Raw genomic sequence first — 24,497 nt, forward strand, 5'->3', positions numbered from 1 at the left:
CAATAAAAGTAAATTTTTTATCTAATCTTATGACTCAATTCCCCAACAAGACTGTTACATTCCAACAAAGAACTACCATCAGCTGCTTACCAACCCATTCATGTCTTTTTATGCACAAACAAGTCCCTACTCCCAACCTCTCACTCCCATGTTTCTCGACATTTAGAGGTCAAGTTATTTAGACCAGTGTAATAAATTAAAAGATATTTTGACACTAGCCTTTCGTATGTGCCTTAAAGAGTTCTCACAGTGGCATAAGCGACACATTACAAATAACCCAAGGAAAGTAAATTGAGAATAGGGATCCTTTGGTTTAGACTGGTGAGCAAACCCTACCAATCCACATTTCATGCCATTGTCCAGGGCTTGTGGATACTGTTGCTTTATGTTTTTACAATCTAAGCTGGCTTTTGCTTTTAAACAAAAACAAGCTTTGGGAATGCCAACAGATTTTGGCTGTTACCGATTGGCTTTTAATTTGTTTTTTTTACTTTATTTTTGAGACACTGTCTGACTCTTGCCAATAAAAAAAATCTAAACATTGGCTAAAATAGTTTTGGCCTCAAAAAGCACACTTTGCCTTAGAAGCTCCTGGAATGGTAGGGAATTAATTTGTGTGAATGTGTTCTTTTCTAAAAAGAAGAATGCGGTCATCAGCAGTGAATGGCTAAAATGGACTGATCCATTACCTCAAGCTTTATTCTGCAGTGGATGGAAGAAAGAAGCAAATGCACCAAAACATACCAATGAATGGAGAGGGCTGGCTGAAAGACCCATAAGTGCATCCTGTATAATAGCTGACTTTGACAGCTGAGATAAGAATGAAGGGATGAAGGTGGGAGTGGTCAATTTCCTCTTTAGTCAAATATCTGCTGTCAGATACAACACAATACCCATCATCTATTAGCTGATCCCAAAGGAAGCAGTTAATTCATCAGTTGTGGTTTTATAAAAACACTTTAATAAATGTAGTGTGCACATTTTTGCGTGTCCTTTCAGCATTTGAAGTTGATTTTTAAAGAAACAGGCTAATCACCAAGTCATAGTATTACTACAAACCTAACCATTTATAAAGGGATATGTATCCATTTCCTTATAAGAAATGTAAAAATATCTATTAGGCAGGCAAGGCTTGAATGAGAGACACCGCACAGAAGATAAATAAGGCAAACAAATTGTACAAAAATCATATAACCTGAAAATTAAATTGTCTTCATTTTAAAGACGTATGGTATAATCATCAGACTAAAGTAGATTACAATCCCTGTAGTTATCTGGTGGCTATTCAGGAGGCACTCTGAAAGTTCTCAGTGAAATTTGGGTACAAAGAGAGCAATTTATAACCAATTACACATATCACCTCAAATGTAAGATTGAGACAACACAAACAATATTAAGCTATTTACTGTGTGTCATACAATCCTTTTTAAAACCTCAGACAATTCTATCAGTCAATAGACATTTTTAGCAAATATTAATAAAAACAGATAAAAAATACATAACAAAAAATAAATGGTTTACAAACAACGTCCATAAATAGCTACTCTAAATATAATTAAAAAGTTAATTGATTTACAATGGTGTCATATAGGCTTCAAAAAGCACCCCACGGAATAATGAACAACTGGATTAGAAAACATCCGCAAAAAACACAAAGCTAGCTAAACTAATTAAATCCATATGCCTTCAGAACAGATCATAAATATTGCAGAATAAAGGGTTTATAAAATTTACAAAAGAAAACAAAGTGCATCAGTGTCTGGACAGACATTTTGTCACAGGGGTAGATCAATATTGCTGAGGTGTCATATTGGCCCAAGGAAAATTAGAGATGGCCTCTTATATCGCCCAACAAATATCTAGTCAGAAGCGATGTTTCCCATGGGTTGATGACTACAGTCAGGTATGACTCAATCCAATTACTGTTCGTATAATAATGTAATCACCTAAGTACATTTTTGTCCCCTTTCTGGTTGCATTTGTAAATAGCATATGTATCTTTTCCACACTTACAGGGTCCATTCCTTGGTGCTCAGGTGAGGTGGTATCAAAAACTCAGGTCTATCAAGACCTTCAGCAGTTCTCTTAATGTATGTGAGCAAAAGGATCATATGGCCACGTGACAAGCTAAGCAGTCAACAAGAATTTTTACGATTAAAAGTAACATGCTTGTTTTCCCATGTCAATACCCACAAGAGCAGTGGTGAAAAAATTATATAATCTTCTATATACATTAGATCCTAATTCCTCATGGAGTAAGTAGTGAGAGGCTTGAGAGAGTCTGGCCTAATAAGTACCAACAGAATCGATTTTCTTCAAGCTGCAGCTTATGACAGTATCCCCAGAGAGCGGCCACTTAAGTCATTATCGGCAGACATTTACACATATATTTCTAAATAAGCACAATATAGGTTTCCTCCAGCTATTTTTTGCTACATCACACGGAGCTCCAACAGAACGATTAATTCAGAGGTACCTATTAGAAAGACATCGTAATTATGAAGTAAGTGTATCAAATGTGACCCCTGGGTATGGGAAGTGAGTTCCTTTCTCAATGTGCTTAAACCTGATGAAAATTGGTCTAATTTTACATGTTTGTGGGCCACGGAATAGGTAGTGCATTTTTGTCTTATTAGCCTTAATATCTAGGTTATCCATGATATTAACAAAGTTCCCCATTAGACCACTGAGAACATTGTGGGTTCATGAGAGCAAAACAGCGTCACCTGTTTATGTTTAAGTGTACAATTAAGCTCTGTTTCTGTCTGTATATTTGTTTATGAATAGGTGTACGATTAAGCCCCTCCCCACAGCCATACTGAACCACTGTTATAGCCTTGGTCTCAGGATTCTATCTTATGCAAGTGTATGAGGTCAACTCCCTTGACCATCAAATCTAACAAGGAAATTGGCCTGTGGCACAGGGGATCTTGGCTGTTTCCCTTTCTGTACACTGACTATAACTGCTGTATGCCAGGAGCTGGGTAACTCAGTGTGTCTTCCTTATAAAGGTCCATAGGGACTTCATCTGGGCCAAGGGCCTTAAGTAAAGACTTGCTGACAGCTGTAATGACCGTGGAGCTCAAACCAAATATCTAGCAGGAAAGATGGGTGGCCTTCATCCAGTATGTCTTCCCCTTCTGTACTAAGGCAATAAATACGTTTAAATTGCTCAACCCATGAGTCGGCATTAATATTTGTTCCTACCCCCAGATAGACATGCATTATGTTTATTCAAATTGACAACCTTCACTGGATGGGGTCAGGGTATTATTGTTAATTATATTTATTGTTCCATCATGATCTATGAATATGTACATCCAGTCCAGCAGGATGAATGGAAGTAGTTATAGCAATCAAAATCCTAATGAACTTGTTTTCAGCTTTGCACTCAGTGTAAAGGTCCCATCAGAAAAGGGAATATGTGATTTGTCCATAACAAGCCGGAGGCTAAGGATTAGGTAGCGGGGAGCTCATATCTCAACTCTGCTTCCCACCAACATTAGAGCAAATCTGGGTCTGAGTAATAAATATCTATTATCTAAAAAACAATCTGAAGCTTCTATTGTTGACACTGTTGTCACATTAAAACCTCTGACAATTAAAAATTATTCTAGCGAGTTTACCACATTGTTTATGGTACTGTCAACTAGCATGCCTTCGAAATATTGCAGGCCAGTCACTGTACTGGGCAGTCTAGTGCGAATCTGACCAGAAGGGGCAAATAATGGGGTAAGTAAGAAAGTAACTTGACCCAACCAAGCAACAGAGCTCTACATAAGTCTAGAATAAAATCCAGAACATTCAAAACATCAAATTGTATTACTTAAATCGTAATGTTTATTATTTTAAGTGTACTTTCTGGTGGAACGTCACCCAGCTTCGTTTTTTTCTTATTTCTATAGTCCACAGTAATTCCAACTTTCACCTCTTTGTCCCAGCCACTGCAACCATAGTTGGCTTCCATTTTTCCTCACTGGGGTTTCCCATTCGGTTTTTCACCTTCTTTTTTTGCATATTACAACAGCTCTTGTAGCTCTTATATTCGTTAATATCCGTTTTGTGTTTTTTTCATAAAATCAAAAACATGAGGAAATAGTTTAACATATCATATTTTTGACACATAAATTCCAGTGTTTTTTATTGGCATGACTGTCTACCAGTTTAAGGAGTCCTCTTACTGCGAATCAGTTGTGAGTCTGAACAGCAGGTCTGCAATATTCATTGGCCTGGATATTAGAAGTTGCCAGCCAACATAAGCAACCAAGCTACGGAGTTACCTGACTCAACCGAATAAGATGCAGTGAATCACTCAACTCAAGCAAATGAAGCAACACAATCACCTAAGCCATCCTAATGGGGTTATAGATTCAACTGACATAATAAACTGGAAGATCAATGTCACCAGGCCAAACCCGGTGGAATTAGGAAGTCACCTGACCAAAATGAGCAAGGCTGTAAAGTATCTAACACAAGGGATTATTTTGTCATTATACCTATCACACACTACCAATTTAAGAAAAGTAATTGTAGAATTGATTGCCTTGAGTACTGAGTGAGTATACAATTTATAAGGCACTAAACGTAGGCCCTGGAGCTTCTTGACACTAAAACATTGCAGCATGACATCCCAAACCCAATAATCGCCCAACAGTTCAGCTCTTTTCTAAAGAAAATAATGGTTTTTTTTTGCTGAAGGTCAATAGGTAAAGTGTTCCATAGCTTTTGGGCCCTAGACCGAAACGGCTCTATCACGTGATCTAGGTTTTCTCACCCCAGGAACCTCTGAAAGCAGTAAATTTTTCAATATCAGGGATCTAGTACAGGAGTTGTTCCAGAAAAACCTCTGAAAAATTAAACTTTTCCCAAGATTTAGGCCTTTATAGCAGTGAGTAGCCTTAAACTCAATGAAGGGACTTACCCTAAGGTCAACTTCTTTTCCAAGCAAATCATAGAGGGAAGCGCCTTTAGAGGTGATCTCAGAAGCGAGTTGCCTGGCAGCCTTCAACTCGGTGATCTGGAATGAAAGAAGGATAGTTAGCAGCATAATAAACTTTGCTTCCAAAACTGATCAAACACTGTGCATATGACACAAAAAGTAAAGGAACCATGATCGATATACAGCTCATGTTGTTGCTGCCCATGTCAACTTGTGCTGGATGTGGAATCCAGGAAGGATGCAAAGCTGCAGCGTGATCACTGTGCAAATAATTTAATTTGATCCTTTTCTCTGCTAGCTATGGGAGTTGCACATTTTCTTCTCCCATTCAAGTTTGAGAAGATTATTGACATTCTTTGACATTTTATCATCATTTATATGTACAAAGCACCATTTATGTAATGTGTCCCACCAAGGTATGTGTAGGAAAGTACCATCTTGCCTGGCATGTTACCCCCATATTTCACTGTATATATGTTGTTTTAGTGTATGTGTCACTGGGACCCTGCCAGCCAGGGCCCCAGTGCTCATAAGTGTGCCCTGTATGTGTTCCCTGTGTGATGACTAACTGTCTCACTGAGGCTCTGCTAACCAGAACCTCAGTGGTTATGCTCTCTCTGCTTTCCAAATTGTCACTAACAGGCTAGTGACCAATTTCACCAATTCACATTGGCATACTGGAACACCCTTATAATTCCCTAGTATATGGTACTGAGGTACCCAGGGTATTGGGGTTCCAGGAGATCCCTATGGGCAACAGCATTTCTTTTGCCACCCATAGGGAGCTCTGCCAATTCTTACACAGGCCTGCCACTGCAGCTTGAGTGAAATAACGTCCACGTTATTTCACAGCCATTTACCACTGCACTTAAGTAACTTATAAGTCACCTATATGTCAAACCTTCACCTGGTGAAGGTTGGGTGCAAAGTTACTTAGTGTGTGGGCACCCTGGCACTAGCCAAGGTGCCCCCACATCGTTCAGGGCAAATTCCCCGGACTTTGTGAGTGCGGGGACACCATTTCACACGTGCACTATACATAGGTCACTACCTATGTATAGCGTCACAATGGTAACTCCAAACATGGCCATGTAACATGTCTAAGATCATGGAATTGTCACCCCAATGCCATTCTGCCATTGGGGAGCCAATTCCATGATCCCCCGAGTCTCTAGCACAGACCCGGGTACTGCCAAACTGCCTTTCCCGGGGTTTCACTGCAGCTGCTGCTGCTGCTAACCCCTCAGACAGGTTTCTGCCCTCCTGGGGTCCAGCCAGGCCTGGCCCAGGAAGGCAGAACAAAGGACTTCCTCAGAGAGAGGGTGTTACACCCTCTCCCTTTGGAAAAAGGTGTCAGGGCTGGGGAGGAGTAGCCTCCCCCAGCCTCTGGAAATGCTTTGATGGGCACAGATGGGGTCCATCTCTGCATAAGCCAGTCTACACCGGTTCAGGGATCCCCCCAGCCCTGCTCTGGCACGAAACTGGACAAAGGAAAGGGGAGTGACCCGGAGTGGTCACTCCCCTGACCTGCACCTCCCAGGGGAGGTGCCCAGAGCTCCTCCAGCGTGCCCCAGACCTCTGCCATCTTGGATTAAGAGGTGTTCTGACACACTGGACTGCTCTGAGTGGCCAGGGCCAGTAGGTGACGTCAGAGACTCCTTCTGATAGGCTCTTACCTGTGTTACTAGCCTATCCTCCTTCCTAGGTAGCCAAACCTCCTTTTCTGGCTATTTAGGGTCCCTGCTTTGGGGAATTCTTCAGATACCGAATGCAAGAGCTCATCAGAGTTCCTCTGCATCTCCCTCTTCACCTTCTTCCAAAGGATCGACCGCTGACTGCTCAGGACGCCTGCAAAACTGCAACAAAGTAGCAAAGATGACTACTGCAACCTTGTATTGCTTCATCCTGCTGGCTTTCTTGCCTGTTTCCTGGTGGTGCATGCTCTGGGGGTAGCCTGCCTCCTTCTTGCACCAGAAGCTCTGAAGAAATCTCTCGTGGGTCGATGGAATCTTCCCCCTGCAACTGCAGGCAACAAAAAACTACATCACCGGTCCTCTGGGTCCCCTCTCAGCACGACAAGCGTGGTCCCTGGAACTCAGCAACTCTGTCTAAGTGACTCCCACAGTCCAGTGACTCTTCAGTCCAAGTTTGGTGGAGGTAAGTCCTTGCCTCCCCACGCTAGACTGCATTGCTGGGTACCACGTGATTTGCAGCTGCTCCGGCTCCTGTGCACTCTTCCAGGATTTCCTTTGTGCACAGCCAAGCCTGGGTCCCCAACACTCTAACCTGCAGTGCACAACCTTCTGAGTTGTCCTCCGGCGTCGTGGGACTCCCATTTCTGACTTCGGTGGACTCCGGTTCACTCCTCTTCTAAGTGCCTGATCCGGTACTTCTGCGGGTGCTGCCTGCGTCTGTGAGGGCTCCCTGACTTGCTGGGCGCCCCCTCTGTCTCCTCATCCAAGTGGCGACATCCTGGTCCCTCCTGGGCCACAGCAGCATCCAAAAGCCGTAACTGCGACCCTTGCAGCTAGCAAGGCTAGTTTGCGGTCTTTCTGCGTGGGAACACCTCTGCAAGCTTCTTCACGACGTGGGACATCCATCCTCCAAAGGGGAAGTTCCTAGTGCTCTTCGTTCTTGCAGAAACCAAAGCTTCTTCCATCCGGTGGCAGCTTCTTTGCACCCTCAGCTGGCATTTCCAGGGCATCTTCCCACTCTCGACATTGTCGCGACTCTTGGACTTGGTCCCCTTGTTTCACAGGTACTCAGGTCCGGAAATCCACTGTTGTTGCTTTGCTGGTGTTGGTCTTCCTTGCAGAAACCCCCTATCACGACTTCTGTGCTCTCTGGGGGTTATAGGTGCACCTTACACCTACTTTTCAGGGTCTTGGGGTGGGCTATTTTCCTAACCCTCACTGTTTTCTTACAGTCCCAGCGACCCTCTACAAGCTCACATAGGTTTGGGGTCCATTTGTGGTTCGCATTCCACTTTTGGAGTATATGGTTTGTGTTGCCCCTATACCTATGTGCTCCTATTGCAATCTATTGTAACTTTACACTGCTTGCATTACTTCCTTTTGCTATTACTGCATATTTTTGGTATTGTGTACATATATATTGTGTATATTTGGCATTCTCATACTGAGAGTACTCACTGAGATACTTTTGGCATATTGTCATAAAAATAAAGTACCTTTATTTTTAGTATATCTGTGTATTGTGTTTTCTTATGATATTGTGCATATGACACCAGTGGTACAGTAGGAGCTTTGCATGTCTCCTAGTTCAGCCTAAGTTGCTCTGCTATAGGTACCTTCTATCAGCCTAAGCTGCTAGAAACACCTCTTCTACACTAATAAGGGATAACTGGACCTGGTACAGAGTGTAAGTACCCTTGGTACCCACTACAAGCCAGGCCAGCCTCCTACAGTATGAATCTGGGGTTTTCTCACAAGTGTATTGTGACATTTAATTGTACCACAGTCTTCACTTTTCAATTTCAAATCAAGGCACCTGAACATTTGTAATTGTTTTCAGATATTTTGAAAATTGTTATTATTGGGAAGAGGGATAAGGAAGGAAGGATCGTTGGTCAAATGCCTCAGCTTGGGAGTTTGATATGCTTTTTTAGGGCGCCTACTTTACAACAAGAAGATGCTCAAGAGTGATGACCCCCCCTTGGCGCTAATAAACTTCTAAGCTCTGATGAAAGCTGCTTTTCTATTCAACTTCTCAATGGGTGGGCCTGCACTTTAATAAGATGCAGGAAATGCCTACAAATGCAGAAAGGTGTCAGTGCTTTCATTCAATGACTGTGCATCCCAAAGAACGGCCACTGACACCACAGATTCTCACAACAGGCGGTGCTAGGTTCTGGGAAATACAACCAAGAAGTCTTACAAATAAGAGTATGTTGAATAATGTGGAGGGAAAAAACAGAATGGTATATGTTATGCATTCAATCAATATGACACTTCGCTAGTTTTCTTACTTTTGAGCCAAGATCAAACTTGAATTTGCTGCTTTCTTCGTCTCCTGTCTCAGAGGTCCCCATGCCTTTTGTCCTCATGGCACTGTACAAAACAGATGTGATCTTCAGCAACTCCTTGACAGCATAGCCATCTGCCTGATATAGCTTCTTAGTATTCAGCTTGATGTGAGCCTTTGTGGCCTGTGTGGATCAAGATTAAAGCAATAACAATTTTATGTGACCATCATAATGCAAAGGAGCAAAGACCATGCTGTTTGCTAACTTGGCTTCTCACCCTTCCCAGGCGCAAGCAGCCTAGGACACTCACACAATCAGAAACATTTGCTAAAATTGGCCCACTGCTTCCCCACTTATCAAAAGGACACATTCATTTCAGATATTGCACAATTTACTTTTAGACCCAGAGAAAATGTGGAGGAAGAGTACTTCTCTCTTTAACACTGCTCAATCCTCTGAGGTTTTCAAACACTCTACTTTTTTGGCAAGAGGAGCATTAAAAGAGATAGATTTCTTTACTTACTCTCGTCTTCCTCCGCTCCACAAATTTGGATACCAGAGATCCAGCTATTCAATTTCCTTACTTTTTCTCACTTTGTGCTCAACTGAATGTATTTCCATTAAATCCTACTTTTTGCTTCCCTCGTTCGTGAATTTCTCCACATCCTCTAACACTTCTGATGCAAAATATAGATGATGTTCTATCACTTCTTAATTTTCCTTTGCCAAGGAGCTGCGATTTAGCTTATAGGCAATTAAGCTCTGGGAGTATTTCAGAGAAAGTTTGACTGAAATTGGTTCACTGTCATTAACTTGACAATAGCATGGTAGCTTTCTCTACATCCTCCTAGTCGTATTAGGATAGGCAACAGAGAAAGCTCATGGCCATTCCTAATGATTAATCTCTACATGTTCAGCAAACCATGAGGTGGAAGTTACATTACATCTGTTACACTTTCCCCTCTCCATTCAGTATAACATTCGATATAGGTGAGAAGAGTCCTAGCTCCTTGTTGTCTTTTGGTTTTCCTCGCTTGCCATTTGTATTTTCCATCAAATAAGGTTACAACGCTTATACGTCTCCTCCTGTATTCTTCAGTACAGGTTAGAACATATACAGATATAGTGGTCAGTTCTTTCATTCTGCCCCTTTCATTGTACTACTCAGCAACTGGGGAATGCGGGAAATGGAAACAGAAGGTTCCCCAATAAAAGTACTAAAAGAGCTTAAAAACATTATGATTTTGCTTAGATGTAATACATGTATACACATACATTTCACCCAAATAGAGGAAAACGGAAATAGGAAAAGATTAACATTGATTAGTTATTGCTTTCCAATTTAAAAACAACCTTAGCATTTCAAGCTATGTATGCAAGGGTGAAATAAAATGTATACAATTGAAATCCAGTATGACACTGTATAATAGGGGTTCGATTAAATGGATACTGTAAGTATAAGACAAAGATCCCTTTATGTATTCTACAATACCTTCTGTTTCACAGGAAGCAGGCACAGATCTGAGCTTTTGAAACATTTTGCTAACTTGTAGGAGTGAGAGAAAGCGCACTTTTTCTCATTAAAGAGCCAACATTTTCATAGGTATTAAGCGAAAATACCTTTATTACATGAAATGTCCTCTGCGGGTATGAAAATTGAATTCGATGGACTTAAAAGTAATTTAAGATACCGGCAGGCGACTGGTTCGGGGACAAAAAGTCTTTTGGTTTCAATTTTTCTGTTCCTCCATGACATTTTCTGCTCGAACCAGTGTCCGGAAAGGGTGTGGGCGTGTGGGGTAATAAATTAGTAATACTTTCACTGAAATGGGCGAGATTTTGCCAGATTATTGTAATTTGTGGACGGACCTAATCAGCAGCTTGAGAAAGGGGGCTTGTAACAATTACATAACCGAATGTAGTAACCAAACTAAAGACTGCCCACCTGCAACAAGAGAAACGTTTTATTGAATAAAGCCAATTGGATGTTGACTTCGGATCTTTGCCCTCTGGCGTTCTGACTGTAGCAACGGAGGCAAACCTAACCGAGCCTATTGGAATCAGACAAACAGTAGACGAATCACCAAGGTGTTCTCACTCACTCCCTATACAAACAGACAAGTCAATCTGACCGTGTGTGCGCAGGCGTAGTCATACAGGGGTAAGAAATAGACAAAGCCGCTAGTGACACGATTTACCTCTGCCAAACTTCAGATGTCCACTTCAACACCGTTTGGCCCTTTCATGTTACTGAGGCCTAGGGAATGTCGCTCACCCTCGTCCCGATTCTACAACGCTGCTGTGGCAACGTTATTTTGAGGTGAGCTGCACAGCAGGAATCAAGATGGCTGCCCGATACTACAGTGTCAGTGCTTTCCTCCACGACTCAAGCCGTTCAACTGTAAATAGATGTTTTTTTTCTCCAGATGGTACAATGAAAGTCAATAGATACATTCAACAACTCTTAATAAAGAAATGGCACAGCTGAGCCATAATGAGCAGTAGGATTCTCAGAATATTCTCAGGCTGTGTGCGTCATACATAGACTTCGCTAATGGGGTGAAAAGTTAGGGTTGGCAAGCGCTCAGGATCATAAGTGGCACAAAATTAATTTAAACATCAAAAAGAACGGTGCCTGCACAAGGGAACACACCCATCCCTTACAGGTTTATACAAAACCAAACATCAAATGATACAATATGCGGCACACCAATCATAACAATTGTAATATACATATGACCCAAATAAGTAATCTTGAGGAAATCAAGTGTCCAATTTTAATACAAGTTTGAAATGTCCAATCCAATCCAAAGATCCAAATATAATTTCTTCAAATGTTTGGAAACCCCTCCATAATAGTACAATTCAAGCCAACACGTGTTTCATCATGGGAGATTCTTTTTCAAATCTCGAACGACTTCTTCAGGGCTCCTAATTAGTAAGATCTTCCGCATCCAAAAACCATCGACCGTATTTATCGAGCATTATCTGGAGTGTAAATTGTAAATCCTTCAGCCCGTTTGGAGATAAATCACCAGCGCAGCCGAGAAGAGGTTTAAAAAGTTGTTAGTGAATACGAAGACGACTCACGAACGCAGAGTGGGATTTGTTCTGTATCTTTAAATGCAATACTTGAAAAGGAAGTAGAGAAGTGCAGGTACTCACTATCCCAGGGCAGGAACTCACTATCACTTGCATGCAAAGGAACTTCCTTTGAACTTAAAGAAGGGCAGGTACAAAACATTTAAAATGAATTGCAAATTTAAAAACATTAGTTACACTTTGCAAACGGTGTGGTACCATTATTGCAGACGTGTGAAAGCTGCTCAGAGAGGATGACAGAACTAAAAGATGTAAATAGCTACTGAGTGTAAGACTGGAGACAGTCAGGCTTTCAGCATCCTCCAAAACTTACAAGACCGAGATCTCTTTCCTCAGTGAGGAAAATGTACAATTACAACACATTGGACCAGTCAAAAAGAGCTCTAACAGCCGCGAACAGTCTGTAAACATTAGGCTACCAATTACAAATAGACTCATAGGCCTTTGGATCAAGTCTACGGTATGTTTGTCTTAAGTGTAATATGTACATGGTGCAGAGTAAATGTAGAGGGCAGGAGTGCTTAATGTCAGTCTGTGGTTTCCGGTACTCAGCACCAGCACTTAATTGTCAACACCCCCTCTAGGGACAGTCCACCACAGGGTGGTGCTGTCTTTCTAATTTTGAAATGAGTACAACAGTTTTAAAAAGTCAACATACATTAAAAAATGATCACTAGCTGCCACTCACATCATTCTTATAGCTTTGGGCGGCCTGTGGCAGTCTGAATTGTCACACCTGGAGGATTGCAATTGTTAGTAGTTGTGCTGATGCTGTTATTGGCAGAGCCAACAGGTGGTAATAAGTGGTGCAGGGTGCAGTAGCAGTTTAACTTTTAAACAAATGAAGCTCTGGAGGGGAAGGACTGGCGTATTAAAGGCGTAAATAAGAAGGCAGGAGCTAAGTGATCCCTGTTAACTTTTTCAAAATAATGCATATCATCATAGTCTGAACTAAGGGAGGAGGGTGGGCTGAGAAGGCGACAATAATATTAGAAAGATAAAACAACTGAAGAATCCTATGAAGTAGTTGCAATTGTATGAATCCAAGAATCGGAAGATAACAAGCAGAATAACAATCAATATTAGACATATGAGATCTCGTGGGTACTTTCTTGTAACCTTGGTTCTAATGCCATCTTCCACACCAGACTGAAAATCACGTGATTCTGGGTAAATCACTTATTCTTTTTCTGCCTAAAAATAAACAAACGTCAAACATGAAGGATTCGTAAATATACATAAGTGAGTGTTCAAATGTGCAAAACCCCGTGAATATACAGTACTCATAGGTTTCTACTACAAAAAGACTATGACACACAAAACACAGGTGAGGTTTCCTAATGAACTAACAGCAGTCTTAAACCCCTCCACACTTTCATCAGTATGTCCTAATTCATCCTATTCTCTTCCTCGCCCCTTCTGACTCAAAGCCATATGTACTTTACAGTAGCATATGAGGCACTCGCTATAACAATATACGTATTACACAATCAATATCAAATCTCTATATGTACATTTCTTTTGATCACGTGGAACATGCACCAGTACAGTCAAATACCATATTTTCAATAAAAAGTTCATTCAGAAAAAGAGAGGCGTCTTGATTCTTCAGTGTGATTCACCAGTCTGTAGTTTATTGGTTTTAAATCGACATCTTGTTCTTAGATGTATGTAGATGTAGGGCATTCAAATACATCTCAACTTCCATGTGTACAGATGTTACATTTCCAGTATTCCCCTGCCACAGCCAACACGTGTTTTGTCTTGGGGAATACCCCAATGACTTCCTCAGGGGTGATATGTCAAATCCCGTATATGTTTAGAATTAAGACGTCACATATGATGATCAACAACACAATTCGTCTTTTCTATATTAGCTGGTCACACTGCTCAACTATAACTGTACTCGCAACCAGTACACGTGGTATAGATTTTCACCACTAAATACTGTTTATATTGATATACAGATCCATACCTCTTTGTTTAAAGACTCGGTATGTTATAGTGGAGCATATTTATAAAATGAAAAAAAAAACATATGTCGGTATTTTCACCAATTAAAATATGAGGCTGCAATAATGAATATTTAATGAATATCCTTTAGAATAAGGAACTTCGTGTGCTATTTCTAGTTTGTCCCTAGGCTCACACCAAAGCACTCAAAGGCAAGCAAGTCCCTTCTTGTGACAGAAATTAGCCTTCTTTCCCAAGTATTAAGCTTATTTTTTGTCAAATTAATATAGTTATTCTGAACACTATTAAAGTTAAATAATTTCACATCAAACTTTTTTGTAAACTAAATACAAAATGACATATCCAGACTTGCCTATACAGAAATAGAGACTTCTGGCTTTCACCTTTCCACGTGTAAGCAGGGCTTCAGTCACAATTTTTATTTCCCATACAAGACTCTGTAGTCTTGTTTATGCCGTCATAAAATCAGTACTAACGTCCCACAATCCAGGTAAGAAAACATTACACTGGAGTAGCTACTCACATATGGTTCTGGGAAACCTGGGTCTGTAAAGCTTTACCAATAGATGGCACCTCTAGCAGGCAGCCAAGCTCTGCTGTAACATTACCTGCATTTCAGTTCACCACTCCAAAATTATTTATTTTGCTCACGTTTTATGAACTAATACGTTTTCGGGGAAAATACAATGGCTGGAGTTTCCTCTGTTTGCCTTTGATACAGACATTAATTCATAGTCTGTGGTCCAATGTATCTCAATTATACGTTTCTAGTTACAGAAACTGACATTTGGGCAATGACGTCTATATGTTCTTGAAGACTATTAATATGTTAATTTGTAAGGGATTTTGAATAATCCCCATCTCTTCTTGCTACATAGCTGAAGAAAATAAGACGCATAACATTGCACTACTATAGGCTACATACAAAAATAGTCATCAGTTGCGCTTGTGTTTTTCTAGCAGTCACAATGAAGCAGTTTAGGGAAAACGCTGATCCATATTTAAATGATTTGTAAAACCGTAGGTTTCAACAGACTTGTTTTCACTAACAGTCAGACTAGTGACATTACCTAGATCAGATGCAAGTTTCAAAGTTGTTGGCTGAACACCACGCTCGACCTTCACCCGTGGTTATTGCAGCTTATATGGGCTTACATAATCAGGTTCGCCTTGCTTGGCTTCAGTTTCGGGCTGTCTTTGTAGGGTGTGAATAGGTTGTGGACTGACACCGTCTTGTGCTATCCAGTGCTTAATTTGTGCTTGTTGTTTCCGGTGCGGAGCACCGGCACTTATTTTTCGGGCAAAAAGAAAAAAGGGAGCACACTGCCTCACACTCAAGCAAAAAGTTAGCCCCAATGCATCATGGTAAATGCAGTCACTTCGTTTTGTGCTGAAAAAATAATCAAAAGTCTTTCACCTAAGTAGGTGCAGCAAGTGCTGTGTATCTCTGGACACGTGTTTCTAGGTTTAGCCCGTCATCAGCAGAGAGCAGCCAAGTCTGTGGGGTTGCTTGAAATGCCGCCAAAAGTCTTCTCAGGTTTATGTACCACTCACTGGCGCACAGGTGCCTCTCCAGAGCTCGTCAGCTCGTTAGCTCAAGGGAGCAGTCATTGGACAAAAAGAAAAAAGGGAGCACACTGCCTCACACTCAAGCAAAAAGTTAGCCCCAATGCATCATGGTAAATGCAGTCACTTCGTTTTGTGCTGAAAAAATAATCAAAAGTCTTTCACCTAAGTAGGTGCAGCAAGTGCTGTGTATCTCTGGACACGTGTTTCTAGGTTTAGCCCGTCATCAGCAGAGAGCAGCCAAGTCTGTGGGGTTGCTTGAAATGCCGCCAAAAGTCTTCTCAGGTTTATGTACCACTCACTGGCGCACAGGTGCCTCTCCAGAGCTTGTCAGCTCGTTAGCTCAAGGGAGCAGTCATTGGACAAAAAGAAAAAAGGGAGCACACTGCCTCACACTCAAGCAAAAAGTTAGCCCCAATGCATCATGGTAAATGCAGTCACTTCGTTTTGTGCTGAAAAAATAATCAAAAGTCTTTCACCTAAGTAGGTGCAGCAAGTGCTGTGTATCTCTGGACACGTGTTTCTAGGTTTAGCCCGTCATCAGCAGAGTTCGTTTTTTGAAGATACTACATCTACCATGATGCAATGGGGCAGATTAATTGCTGGGATGTCAGGCAGGTGCGCTCCTAACTGTTTGTGACTTTAAAGGCTCCCTTGAGCTACTGGGCTGACGAGCTCTGGAGCAGGCACCAGCATGCCAGGAAAGAGGTACTGAAACCGGGGGATTTATGGCAGCATTCCCAGCACCCCGCAAATATGTTCTCTGCTGAAGAAGGGACTAACCCAGAAACACATGTGTCCAGAGATGCACAGTAAAGGCTGTACCTACTTAAAGGTGAAATATTTAAAAATTAATGGAGTTCGTTTTTTGAAGATACTACATCTACCATGATGCAATGGGGCAGATTAATTGCTGGGATGTCAGGCAGGTGCGCTCCTAACTGTTTGTGACTTTAAAGGCTCCCTTGAGCTACTGGGCTGACGAGCTCTGGAGCAGGCACCAGCATGCCAGGAAAGAGGTACTGAAACCGGGGGATTTATGGCAGCATTCCCAGCACCCCGCAAATATGTTCTCTGCTGAAGAAGGGACTAACCCAGAAACACATGTGTCCAGAGATGCACAGTAAAGGCTGTACCTACTTAAAGGTGAAATATTTAAAAATTAATGGAGTTCGTTTTTTGAAGATACTACATCTACCATGATGCAATGGGGCAGATTAATTGCTGGGATGTCAGGCAGGTGCGCTCCTAACTGTTTGTGACTTTAAAGGCTCCCTTGAGCTACTGGGCTGACGAGCTCTGGAGCAGGCACCAGCATGCCAGGAAAGAGGTACTGAAACCGGGGGATTTATGGCAGCATTCCCAGCACCCCGCAAATATGTTCTCTGCTGAAGAAGGGACTAACCCAGAAACACATGTGTCCAGAGATGCACAGTAAAGGCTGTACCTACTTAAAGGTGAAATATTTAAAAATTAATGGAGTTCGTTTTTTGAAGATACTACATCTACCATGATGCAATGGGGCAGATTAATTGCTGGGATGTCAGGCAGGTGCGCTCCTAACTGTTTGTGACTTTAAAGGCTCCCTTGAGCTACTGGGCTGACGAGCTCTGGAGCAGGCACCAGCATGCCAGGAAAGAGGTACTGAAACCGGGGGATTTATGGCAGCATTCCCAGCACCCCGCAAATATGTTCTCTGCTGAAGAAGGGACTAACCCAGAAACACATGTGTCCAGAGATGCACAGTAAAGGCTGTACCTACTTAAAGGTGAAATATTTAAAAATTAATGGAGTTCGTTTTTTGAAGATACTACATCTACCATGATGCAATGGGGCAGATTAATTGCTGGGATGTCAGGCAGGTGCGCTCCTAACTGTTTGTGACTTTAAAGGCTCCCTTGAGCTACTGGGCTGACGAGCTCTGGAGCAGGCACCAGCATGCCAGGAAAGAGGTACTGAAACCGGGGGATTTATGGCAGCATTCCCAGCACCCCGCAAATATGTTCTCTGCTGAAAAAGGGACTAACCCAGAAACACATGTGTCCAGAGATGCACAGTAAAGGCTGTACCTACTTAAAGGTGAAATATTTAAAAATTAATGGAGTTCGTTTTTTGAAGATACTACATCTACCATGATGCAATGGGGCAGATTAATTGCTGGGATGTCAGGCAGGTGCGCTCCTAACTGTTTGTGACTTTAAAGGCTCCCTTGAGCTACTGGGCTGACGAGCTCTGGAGCAGGCACCAGCATGCCAGGAAAGAGGTACTGAAACCGGGGGATTTATGGCAGCATTCCCAGCACCCCGCAAATATGTTCTCTGCTGAAGAAGGGACTAACCCAGAAACACATGTGTCCAGAGATGCACAGTAAAGGCTGTACCTACTTAAAGGTGAAATATTTAAAAATTAATGGAGTTCGTTTTTTGAAGATACTACATCTACCATGATGCAATGGGGCAGATTAATTGCTGGGATGTCAGGCAGGTGCGCTCCTAACTGTTTGTGACTTTAAAGGCTCCCTTGAGCTACTGGGCTGACGAGCTCTGGAGCAGGCACCAGCATGCCAGGAAAGAGGTACTGAAACCGGGGGATTTATGGCAGCATTCCCAGCACCCCGCAAATATGTTCTCTGCTGAAGAAGGGACTAACCCAGAAACACATGTGTCCAGAGATGCACAGTAAAGGCTGTACCTACTTAAAGGTGAAATATTTAAAAATTAATGGAGTTCGTTTTTTGAAGATACTACATCTACCATGATGCAATGGGGCAGATTAATTGCTGGGATGTCAGGCAGGTGCGCTCCTAACTGTTTGTGACTTATTTTTCGGGGCCGCCGCTTATTTTTCCGTCTCAAGCATTTATTGCGAGCAAAGACACATATGGGAAAGCTGAAGGAAGATAAAAGCGAAAATGCGTCACAAAGAGAGAAAACAGAAAGCTGTAAGAGTGAGCTGAAGAGGCAGGAAGTGGCTGTAAATGTATTAAAGAGCCCCAAAATGGCTTCAGGATCACACTGCCTTGGTTCTCTGTGCTCGCACATTTCATTGCAGCAACCGCGTTTTTCATATGAGAGATTTCGGCACCGGCACGTTTTCATTTACAAATTAAGCACTGGTGGTATCCAAGTGGTGCAGAGCATCTTTAATTTGATTATCTGGCCGGCGGAAGCTACTGAAGGTCATTGAAAACTGGAGAGAAAAGATCTGGCAGAGTCGTGTAGCTCGATTTTATAGGCTGACTAATTTTGCACTTGCTTTTTAAGGGAACAGTGTAGTGTAGAAAACGTTGCACTGATCGAGTCTTGATCACACCAAAGCTCGAGTCATTTCAATGTAGCCCGTACTGGGACATCCTTCTGTATTCTAAAATACTGTTGTAATTAGTTATCAAAAGAGCTTCTTATTGAGCAAGAATTATATGTTATTGCCTGTAAAAGCCAGAGCTTTTTGTACAGTCAGATCAAAAGAAAGTCGTTTTCTGATGGGACTCATTCTCAGGCTATCAGCCTTGGAGTCACCTAGGCACATGTGCACTCCGACATCTAGTATTTTGCACTTATTAGGCATATAATGGCATTTTTGTGGTTAGCTTTACAAATAACCCATGAGATTTTTTTTAACTTTTTTGTTTTTATAAAATAATCTTTATTGATTATTATAGAAAGTCACAGTAAGCATATAACGCTGAAGCAGGAGACCTGTACATTTTTAGGTTCATCAACAAGATTGAATACCCTACGAGATATGTAGCTGGATGTTGTCTGCATACAATTGGAACTGGAGGCCAATGTTGTGATAACATCTGGGCTAGATGTTTCATGTAAATATTAAAAAGCAAAGGTGAATGAGATATACCTACATGACACTGCACAAGATCTAGTCACTGCTGAAAAAGAAGTACCAACTCTACTATAATGGTTTCAGCGTGGCAGTAATCTAGCTGTGTGTTGGTGATCACAGGCGTTTTTTCCAGGCACTGCAGTGGGATTTTATGAGTAACCATAGTGGACGCTGCGGACAGGCAGTGAAGGATCAGAATTTCTGATTGTCCCCTATTAACGAAGTTGTCAATTCTACTGTTATATAATCAGTTGCGATCTTAGCTCTTCTATGTCTGACAGCCTATTGTAGACAGTATTATTGCTCTTGTCACTAGTTGTTGAGTAGGTCAAATACGCAATCAAAAGACACAGATGGCAGCCCTGGAGCGAGTAGTTTAGCCTGCATTTCCACCTGGCTGTTGGATTACAGAAGTATAGGTGGATTTGTTTTTCAGGAGCATTGGTATCAGTCACATTCACTTTGTTGTCCTGAATTGTCTAAAGAAAAAAATTACAAAAGTTGGCTTCAGAACTAGACAGAAAAGAAGTAAAATGAAAACAAAACACTGAAAGACAAAGGCTCAGACAAGGAATCCTTGCAGCACGGGATTCCAAAGACAGGGGTCCATTATAACAGCACACACTAACAACAGTGAAATCCTCTAGATTTGTCTTTCTGCAGTGCTTCATTTGTAAATAAAAACGTGCTGGTGCCCAAAGCCCTACTCTTAAACATGCGGCTACTGCAATTAAACGGGAGAGCACAGAATACAGAGGCAGCATAACCCTGAAGCCACCTCGGACCTCTTCAATCCAATTACAGCCAGTCCCTGCCCTTTCAGCTCACTCTTGCAGCTTTCTGCTTGTTCCTACTGTGACGCGTTTTTCGTTTTTCTCTTCCTCCGTCTTTCTCATATGTGCCTTTTGCTCGCAGCAAATGCTTGAGGCAGAAAAAAAAGTGCCGGTGCTCCTCACCGGAAACAAGAACCACAAATTAAGCACAGTCTTTCCGCCTACACAAGTAAATGAAATGATTCATAGCAACTCAAAATACAGAATTAGATCATAAAATTCGGTCCTTCACTGCAGAATAATTTCACTGGCTGAGTTCCCCTTGACAGGATCTGATGATCAAAGGAGATGGCACTTGCTGGGGTATATCTCACTGATTCACCACCTCAGCAAACTATACTCGTATTTCAAAAACAACAGAGACAGTAATCTGTCCTCTACCTATCAAATGGCTTAATAAGGGACTCCAATCAGATGTCAGGCTTTGGTCAGGCAGAAATACATTGTTATTAAATATCAGGAAAGAGCTAACTGTTACCTTCATTAAATCTGGAACATTTGTAGAGGGTGTATGTACATCTGTGTATGCATGTGGATGAACATGAGGTTTGTATGAAGCTTGGATGTCAAGAGCCCATCTAGATATAGGTGGCCTGCAGGCTCACTTTCCTTCACCGCCTACTCGAAGACAATTGTTTCTGTAGTTCTGGGGAGGTGGTCCGTGCAGTCCCTCAAGTTGCTGCAGTGCCTCTTTAGAGTGCTACCGGCCCAACCCACTTATCCTGCGGCACCTGTTTGTCTGAGAAGCCTCTGTATGAATCGGATGGACATTCTGTCTAGGCCAGCTCAAACCTGCCCAAGAGAAAAGACAGTTCTCCAAAACCCCAGAATGACCCGATCAAACAGTGGTTATGCCCCTGAGGGATTAACAAGCCCTCCAAGACTGATAGGCTATAAAAGATAACACTAGTTGGGGGTGGCACACCTTCGTGACTTTTACTGTATTGTTTGGTCTCCTATCATCCAAGGAGGCTATGTACACAAGTGTAACTGACAATGACTGCAATCCAAGGATGCAACATCAGCTGGTAGCTTTCTCCCTTCCAGGCTACAATAAAGCCTAGGGGGGACTGCAATTACTGTTTTTTGAGAGGGACTACCTGTCCCAGAAGTCTGGGGGGGGCGGGGTGGGGGGCGGGGGGAAAGGATGGGCGGAAGAGGAAGGAAGAGGGGAAGAAGAGGGGAAGAGGAAGAGGGAGTAAACGGGGGGAGGGGGCAGAGGGGAGAAGAGGGGGAAGAGGGGAAGGGCTGATGCGGGGATGGTTGAAGCGGGGGAGAGGGGGAAAAGAAGAAGAGATGGGGAAGAGAGGGGAGAGGAGGGAAGAGAGGAGGGGGGGAGGGGGAGGGGGAAAGGAAGAGGAGATGGGGAAGAGAGGGGAGAGGAGGGAAGAAGGGGGAGGGGGAAGGGAGATGGGGAGGAGGGAGGGGAATAGGGGGGAAGGGGGAGGGGGAAGGAAGAGGAGATGGGGAAGAGAGGGGAGAGGAGGGAAGAAGGGGGAGAGGGAAGGGGGATGGGGAAGAGGGAAGGGGGATGGGGAGGAGGGAGGGGAAGAGGGAGGGAGGGAGATGGGGAGGAGGGAGGGGAAGAGGGAGGGAGGGGGGCAGGGGGGAAGGGGAGGGGGAAGCGGGGGAAGGCGTTGAGAGGAGGAGTGAGAGGGGGAGGGGGGAAGGGCGGGTGGGGGAAGAGGAGGAGGAAGAGGGGGAGCCAGGGGAGGGGGGCGGAGGGGAGGGGCGGAGGGGGGATGGGCTGATGCCTCGATCACAGTGTGCCCTTCTACAGCAATGGCTGTAATGTCCTCGGAACTAAATATAGTTGAAAACAACATAGAGGCCGCCCAGAGGTTAATAATAGACCTCTCCTTTATCCTCAACAGATGCTCAAGATCAGATATCCCCTGAAGAGCCTCGCATTAATCAGGCCACTAAAACAAATCTTACAAGTCACCGACAGTGCAGAAACGGCACAGGAGTAAAGTTAAACATTTTGGTAAAACCCCTGTCTCACGCTGGGTGTGACAAGCACTATTAGCTCTTTGGGACTTGGAACATCGAATGCTCGTAACACAAGAAGCAGTACTACACCATCCCCTAAAAGAAAGCGTGGAGAGGAGAAAACGTACCAGCTGCAGTCTCAGCCAAAAGACACTGAAAATTCACCTACCCCCCTCCTCTTAGAAAATGATAGCACATCTTTAACTATCCACCAGCCCTCCCAAACCACGATTACGACGACAGAAGAGCATATGGCATCTATAGCCAACATGTTCACAGCTCTTCAGGTGGGCTTCCAGTCACTTGTAGGTGAAGCAGAGGTTCTCTTGGAGTTTTTTAAACAAACGCTGGCAGATCAAATTAAGGCAGTGATAGGTAAAATTGACTCTTTAACGGAGTCCCTCAAACAGGCCTTAACCAGGGTTAGTAGGACTAGGTGGGCTGTCAATGTTCACCCTCACAGTACTAACGCCAGGCAGCACACAAAGCGACCTCTTGATGCAGAAGAACAATCACGGAGAGTTCCTTCACCCTCACCCCATTTCAGCAAGGTGGGGTGTGCACCTCCCCTGGTACTCACCGAGGGCCATCTACAGGTTCAGCAAGGGCCCATATTGTCATATCAACTGACAGATTTGCATCTTCCTCTGGAAAGCACGTGCTATGTGATTATTCTAGAGGGGGTGCCCTCATTAAAGGAGTATACTTAGGAAGGCAGCCAAAGTCTTGCTTACAAGACAGCTTATTTGTGCAAACAAAAGACAGGATGGACCTTGTAAATTAAATTATTATGGCACTAAGGGTGAGATCGGTGGGCCATAACAAGAAACGCTCTAAATGGGACGGTGTGGTCCTGAACTTTAAAGATTCTGAGCTTGTTCTGTTTTGCTGTCCCGGCTTGCCCATCGTCAGTACTAACAATCTAATATTTGTACCCACCAATTAGGTTTCTCTTATCTTCCACCCTCACTGGAACAAATTGATTATCATCCTCAGACATCCAGTAGGTCTAACCAGCATCTTTTCCCCACTCCAAATCCACTTAACATCAACAATCGATTTGGTCCTCTGCAAAGTCTATCTGACATTGACTGATGTTTGTACCCTGCAAATCTCTATGACCCTACTGACAAAGATTCTTTGCTAGTCCATGACTCTAATTTTGATATTCCTAGCTCAATTCAAATGGAACCATCCATAAAATCAGTTCTTTAATCTACGAAGCAAGCAAGGGATTTGCAGTTTCTTTCATGGAACATGGCAGAGCAATGCTCCAAATTTAAAAATGGAAACTGAATGACATTTAAAACATAACAAATGAAATAATTTGTTGCCAGGAGACTTGGGCTTTTGAGACTATTTCTGTAGATTGTTATAAATCGCTTTGCTGTCCCGTCCTCTGTAAGCAGAGGGAAGGGGGTGCTTTTTAGTTCTTGTTTCTGCAGCGATTAGGAACTTTAATGTTAAGGTGCTGGCTTTTACAATCAGATCTTAAAGTTGTCTCAGTCCACAGTGTTTAATTAACTTTTATTATAACCACACAATCTATGGGTATTAAAGATGTTTTAGAGTCTGCTATGCAGGATCAAATGAATAACGAACACAACTGTTATATTCTCATATTAGTGGGAGATTTTAACATTGTTAAACGCATCCACATTGGAGACCAGTTTTGTGGAACTACAGATGGGAAGGGACAGCACATTAGTCACTTTATGCATTCGGCATATGGGGAAGCCTTGACACAATATAATATTGACTTATAATTTGTCTTACACAACAGACTTATGAGGCCCTAGCTCAGACACACAGACTTTTGTCCTTAGCGGTAAGGGTAATGTAATTGATCATATTTTACTTTCGGATGTTCTGGTCTTAATGCTGAAGAAATTTTAGGTGTATCCTTCACCTTTTAGTGCTCATCATCCTCTTATTATTAGCCTTGTCCTTTCGTTGCATTTTAGTTCCACGCATAAAAACAATTCCCCTATAAGTTAAATGTCAAATAGGCGATGCGTAAGAAATGGTATCATGTCGACACAAATAAAGTTCTCACAGATCTGATTAGTAATAAAGAGAAAGAGATCATGTGCTGTCTCTCTGAAAAAGCTGCTGTGGAAAGCATTCAAGACAGCTTTGTTAAGATGTGTCAATCAGTGTCTGGAATGCTAACCATATATAAGCCACAAAAAAGATCGCCCAGCCCAGTCTTGGTTCAATTCAGAATGTACAGAGGTCTACAAAGCCTTTAAGAAGACTACTAATG

General features: G+C 42.6%; 1 protein-coding gene across 4 annotated transcripts in view; it reads right to left on the minus strand.

The window, feature by feature from the left end:
- CLUAP1 (clusterin associated protein 1) overlaps nt 1-24,497 on the minus strand; it is an 851,865-nt gene that overhangs the window by 535,538 nt on the left and 291,830 nt on the right. For all 4 annotated transcript variants that reach the window (XM_069210479.1, XM_069210475.1, XM_069210478.1 and 1 more), the window contains exons 4-5: nt 8,928-9,107; nt 4,922-5,017 (exon numbers count right to left, since the gene is read on the minus strand). In XM_069210479.1, the coding sequence (XP_069066580.1) occupies nt 4,922-5,017; nt 8,928-9,107 (276 nt within the window). The remainder of the gene's footprint in view (nt 1-4,921; nt 5,018-8,927; nt 9,108-24,497) is intronic.

The sequence above is a fragment of the Pleurodeles waltl genome, chromosome 10 (assembly GCF_031143425.1).
Source record: "Pleurodeles waltl isolate 20211129_DDA chromosome 10, aPleWal1.hap1.20221129, whole genome shotgun sequence".
NCBI classification, from domain to species: domain Eukaryota; kingdom Metazoa; phylum Chordata; class Amphibia; order Caudata; family Salamandridae; genus Pleurodeles; species Pleurodeles waltl.